At 38.4% G+C, this 5,353-nt stretch overlaps 1 protein-coding gene across 1 annotated transcript in view; it reads right to left on the reverse strand.

Moving 5' to 3' along the window:
* LOC113486905 (myosin heavy chain, skeletal muscle, adult-like) overlaps window positions 1-5,353 on the reverse strand; it is a 46,443-nt gene that overhangs the window by 6,205 nt on the left and 34,885 nt on the right. Inside the window, exons 22-29 of the mRNA XM_026861250.1 lie at window positions 4,973-5,111; window positions 3,661-3,779; window positions 3,415-3,564; window positions 2,528-2,698; window positions 1,485-1,794; window positions 535-652; window positions 240-363; window positions 18-154 (exon numbers count right to left, since the gene is read on the reverse strand). Coding sequence (XP_026717051.1) covers window positions 18-154; window positions 240-363; window positions 535-652; window positions 1,485-1,794; window positions 2,528-2,698; window positions 3,415-3,564; window positions 3,661-3,779; window positions 4,973-5,111 — 1,268 coding nt within the window. The remainder of the gene's footprint in view (window positions 1-17; window positions 155-239; window positions 364-534; window positions 653-1,484; window positions 1,795-2,527; window positions 2,699-3,414; window positions 3,565-3,660; window positions 3,780-4,972; window positions 5,112-5,353) is intronic.

Genomic DNA, 5,353 nt, shown 5'->3' on the forward strand with positions numbered 1-5,353 from the left:
AGATGAGGAATGTCTACCTCCTCTGCACCATTCTCTGGTATTCGACTCTCATCAGGAAGCCCCTGCACCTGGCCTGGGTGCGAGTGATGAGCTGTGCCAGCTTCTCATCCCTCATCTCCTCCAGGAGTCCCAGCAGCCCAGCTTTGAAGAACACCTTGGGAAAGGGAATGTTGCAGCACATCACTGTCGCATAGAGCACAGCACTGACATGCAGTGAGTGAGTCAAGCAGGGCTTGTACCTTGGTGTGGCCAAATTTGTACTGGGTGTGGTCCACATCGATTGACCCAAGAAGCTTCTCAGAAGCCTTCTTGCTATCAATGAACTGTCCTTCTGGGATGGCACTGGCATTTAGCACTTTGTATCTGGGAAAAGAGAAAGAGGAAGATAAGGCTATTTTTGTCCCAGCCAACACACACTAGCCACTGAACCCCACCAGCTCACATACAGCTATTTTTGACAAAGGAGTCCAGCCTGAATGAACCAACATTGCTTATAATGATGCTGAGGAGTGCAGTGCAGTGCAGTGCTCTTACCTCTGTTTGAAGTCAGCATAGAGAACTCTGCTGGGGAAACCTTTCCTGCAAATTCGGATCCCTTCCAGCACTCCGTTACACCGCAGCTGGTGAAGTACCAGTTCATGCTCCATGGCACCTAGCAATTCAGAGCATAAATGCATACCACAGCTTCCAGTGCAGAGGGGAACGGTTGTATCAGAGCAACTCCTCTGCCTTCTTGAGCATCTTACCAGGTGTTTTTGTTTCATTTGGGATGATGCAACGGACAAAATGGGGGTGAGTGCTCCGTAGATTGGTCATCAGCTTGTTTAAGTTCTCCTGTGGGATCATGTAGAAGAGGTTAGATGAAAAAAATTTACTTCTGTATATTCTGTATCTAGATTTCAAGGAGTTTATATAAAGAATCTCAGGACAAAGAGAAATTTCTTTTCAATATTTAGATTTAATCAAACTTCTATACACTTCTTCAGTCTCATTTAAAAAAATTGAAAATCTGCACCTTAATCTGGATGAAAGTAAACATTGGTGTGTAAAAGTTTTAACAGAATCCTTTATGGGATTGATATTTACATCATATCTCAGATTCTAAAAATGTTTTTCACAAAGAATATTAGTGGACTTTTAGAAGAAATTCAGGTGGTTATTTGAAGAGTGCTTAAACCAAATCCCAAATATGAACAGATAATTACTAGGAAAAGGCAGTGAATAACTTCTACTCACTTAACACATTGTTTTATTATAAAACCATGGTTATTATAAGAAGGGGAGTTTAGATAGCTCAGATTTGAAACTGTGTGCTTGTCACTTGACAGATTATGAAGTTCATACTTTACCCGAAAAAGAGCCGAGACTGTCTGGAAAGAAGAACCCTTCTTCTTTCCACCCTTTTTTCCATTTTTTTTTTTTTTTTTTTTTTCTTTTTTTACACAGCATAAATGTTCGGAAAAAAAGAATTTTTAAAAACTAACCTGTTTCTGCTCCACCATAGGAGGCAAAGAGTAAGGCCAGTGTCTTCACCGATGATTTCTGGTACAACCCAATGACAGTTTCATTCAGGGGGTCCTTGTTCTTCTCAAGCCAGCCAGAGATGTTGTAGTCCACTGTGCCAGCATAGTGCACCAGGGAGAAGTGGGCCTCAGCCTTGCCTTTGGCAGGCTTGGGCTTCTGGAAGTTTCCAGACTTGCCCAGATGCTGGTCATAGAGCTTGTTCTTGAAAGAGGTGTCAGTTGCCTTGGGGAACATGCACTCCTCTTCCAGGATGGAGAAGATGCCCATGGGCTGGAACATAGTACAGTAAAGAAGAAAGTATAATATGATACAATTGGTCTTAAAGGGAACATAATAAAAGACAGGAAGCTTAGAAACATAACAATACCCTTGCCATGAAGAAGATTTATTTCTAAAAAGTGAATGTAAAAGATTTATCTGCCTGACTCACATCCTGTCACAGTGATTCACAAATTATTTTTTATGCTAAAAAACATGTTAAAAAATCAAGAGGAGAAAGATTATATTTAAAAATATTTTTGACAAGTGTCCATTGTCTATTTACTTCAGTTTTTGTATTTTTCACCAACTCCCTAATTGACAAGAAATCTTTTATTTTCTTGCACTCAGAGGTCAAGCACTGACTATTGGTGTGTCATTACTTACCATCTAGAAAAAAATATATTGTCCAGATTTTTATTCCAGAACCTTAAGAAAATATTTTTATTTTACTTCATGAGTTGTTCTCTATTTTTTGAAAAAAAAAAAAAATCATTTAAACAAGCAAGCAGAGATACCTTTCACACAAGGATGGAATGTGGGGAATGACTTTTGTATTTATTTGTGGACTTTATAGTATCTCTAATGCATAATAACCAATAGTACAGATCGAGTTATTTCAACAACTAAAACACAATATATGAAACTAACCATGGAAGAGACCTTTTTTTGAATAATATTTAACCATTTTTAATTTAAAATAATGAGATCCTGAAAATACAAGACATTTTGAATAAAAATTTACCTTCTCAATGAGCTCAATGCAGGCAGCCAGGTCCATCCCAAAGTCAATGAATGTCCATTCAATCCCCTCCTTCTTGTACTCCTCCTGCTCCAGCACGAACATGTGGTGGTTGAAGAACTGTTGCAGTTTCTCATTGGTGAAGTTGATGCACAGCTGCTCCAGGCTGTTGAACTGCACAGTGGAAAAAGAAAATAAACAACCACCCATCATCATCATGCACAGTTCCTGATCATTGTCAATGCTTTATAAACCACATAAAACACAACTGTATTAGAAGGACTACACCATAGTAGGTATGTAGCAGTATTTCTTTGCTCCCCAAAGAAATACTCACATAATGATAATGGAAATTTTTCCAGAGCAGGTATTCCTAGGAAATCTCTTAAGATTCATGTAGTACTTAGGCATTTTTTTTTTGTTCAGCCAGAAAGATGATTGTATGTTCTGGTCTCAAATTTTTAAACGTTTGATATCTCTGATCAAACACTTACCTATTCATTCTTTGGTTCCTTAAACAATGTACATACACATATTTAACCTGTTATGTGTTTGTCACTGGGTATTCAAATCCTAGTTCTTTTCTACACTCTCTTATATAAAACTATTGCGATTATGCTGGGTTTTTTTAATTATCAGTAAGCTTAAACTGTTACTATATTACAACATATATAATTTTATTTTCTATTTCTACACAAACAACATAATTCTGTTCTTGTACTGATGAACCTTCTGAAAATTTTTCTCTGTGCTACAAAAGTAAATGAAGGACTTTCTTCCAGAAATTTCAAATGACTAGCATTTTAAACCTCCAGAAGAATATTACTGGAAACTCCTCTGATATAGCAGTCTCTCCCTGAAAAAGCCATTGTCAAACCTGGAATCCTCACATCAAAGATCTCGAAGCCAGCAATGTCCAGCACACCAATGAAGTACTGTCTGGGCTGCTTCGTATCCAGCTGCTGGTTGATGCGAACCACCATCCACAAGAACATCTTCTCATAGACAGCCTTTGCCAAAGCACCCACTGAATTGTTCACCTAGAACACAGAAGAATGGAGCAGAAGAAAAACAATGTCTGGAGCAAATAGTAAATGATACAAGTCAGAGGTTCCCAATCACCAGCTGGTTGTTACCTGCTGCACGGTTTGACCCTTGGTCACATATTCATTCCCAACCTTGACTCGGGGGTAGCACAGTGCCTTGAGCAGGTCTGCTGAGTTCAGACCCATCAGATAGGCAGCCTTGTCAGCAACTAAGTAGGAGATAGAACAATTAAGACTAACAAGACATGCAGCATTTTGAGTGATGAACCCTTTTCAAAGCAACTACAATATTGAATGTCCTTGTGATCAAATTCTGCTTACAGGATTTCAGAGGAAGCACAATAGTCATTAAAGTGAAAATCATCTTTGTTTTGAAAGCATTTCAGAGCAGTACACCTAAATGCTATTTGTGTCTTTAAAAATCTTCACAGAAGCGTCTAGACACAATGTATTTATTTAAAATTAATACTGAAAGCTGAAGTTCATCACTTCAGAGCTAATTGGCATCTATAGACCAGGCAAAAAAATACAAAGGTGTTAGCAGGTTGGCCATCTGAGTGTAATCCAAAACCCATGCTCAGGTACTTGGACTACATGTATTCTTTAGCTGCAGCTATAACCCTAAAGGAGAGTGCATTCCAAAATTAGAGGCAACAATTAAGAAGTGCCTCTTTCTGGAGAATTACTTTTATAGTCATATCAGAAAGATGGGCATATTCATTCATTCAGGATCAAAACCTAAAAATTCAGTCCTGAAGCTGGCCATCTGAGAGCATTCTTTGGAAGAAGTAGACAGGGCTTAGTCATTTTAAACCGTATATGCATTATATAAGGTTTAAGTGCTTAAGTAGTCAGCTGGGAAGTACAAATCTGTCAGTTCTTCCCTAGCATAGTGTTCCTATGCTGCACTTAGACCAATGTTCAAATGGTACCAGTGTGTAGAGACAATTATGGGTTTGAATCATCAAAGGGGAAGAAAGAAGTTGAGGAAAAGTTCCCTTTTACCTGGGCAAAATTCCTAAATAAAATGTGATTTACAAAGAAGAAGTTCTAATAACAAATTTAATGCCTCCATTTTCTTTAAAAAAGAAACTAGAAATATAATTTCTGAAAAATCCTTCTCAGTAGGTCTTTAATATAAGCACACTGAGCAGACTGTGCTATCCCAAACTGAGATAGACCAGGAGAGAAATATGTACACATATGCAATTTATACTTTCAATAAAGATTATGCAGTGATTGAAAAAAAAGGTATATTTTGGATGGCAGTTTCATACCTGTATGCTATCTCACCTAAACACTTTTTTTTACACATTTCCACTGTTCTCTTTCTCCATATTCCAAACTGAATTATTATTGCCACTTCTATTTCTAACAGGACAGTCACATACTTTGCTGATACCTTCTGTGCCATCGGGCTCTGCCTGCTCCTCCCGCTGCTTCTGCTTGAACTTCAGATTCCCGTAGTGCATGACAGCCCCCGTCAGCTTGTAAATGGCTGTTTTCTCATCAGCAGTGAATCCCAGGATGTCAATGGCACTCTGCAATAGGAACAATAAAATAAAAGCTTTGTCTGGGAGAGATTACAATAGGTAAAACATTTTTAATTGTCACTTACATCTGTAGCCATCAGCTCCTCCTGGTCATTAATGCTGGCAACGGTGATCTCACCTTGACTCACAAAGTGATAGTCATATGGGTTGGTGGTAATGAGGAGCATGTCTGAAAGTAAGAAGAGGGGACATGCAGGCTTAGTTTAGTCAAGCAAGTGATAGTGTGAGCT

The sequence above is a fragment of the Athene cunicularia genome, assembly GCF_003259725.1.
Source record: "Athene cunicularia isolate RWA chromosome 18 unlocalized genomic scaffold, athCun1 chr18_part1, whole genome shotgun sequence".
Taxonomy (NCBI): domain Eukaryota; kingdom Metazoa; phylum Chordata; class Aves; order Strigiformes; family Strigidae; genus Athene; species Athene cunicularia.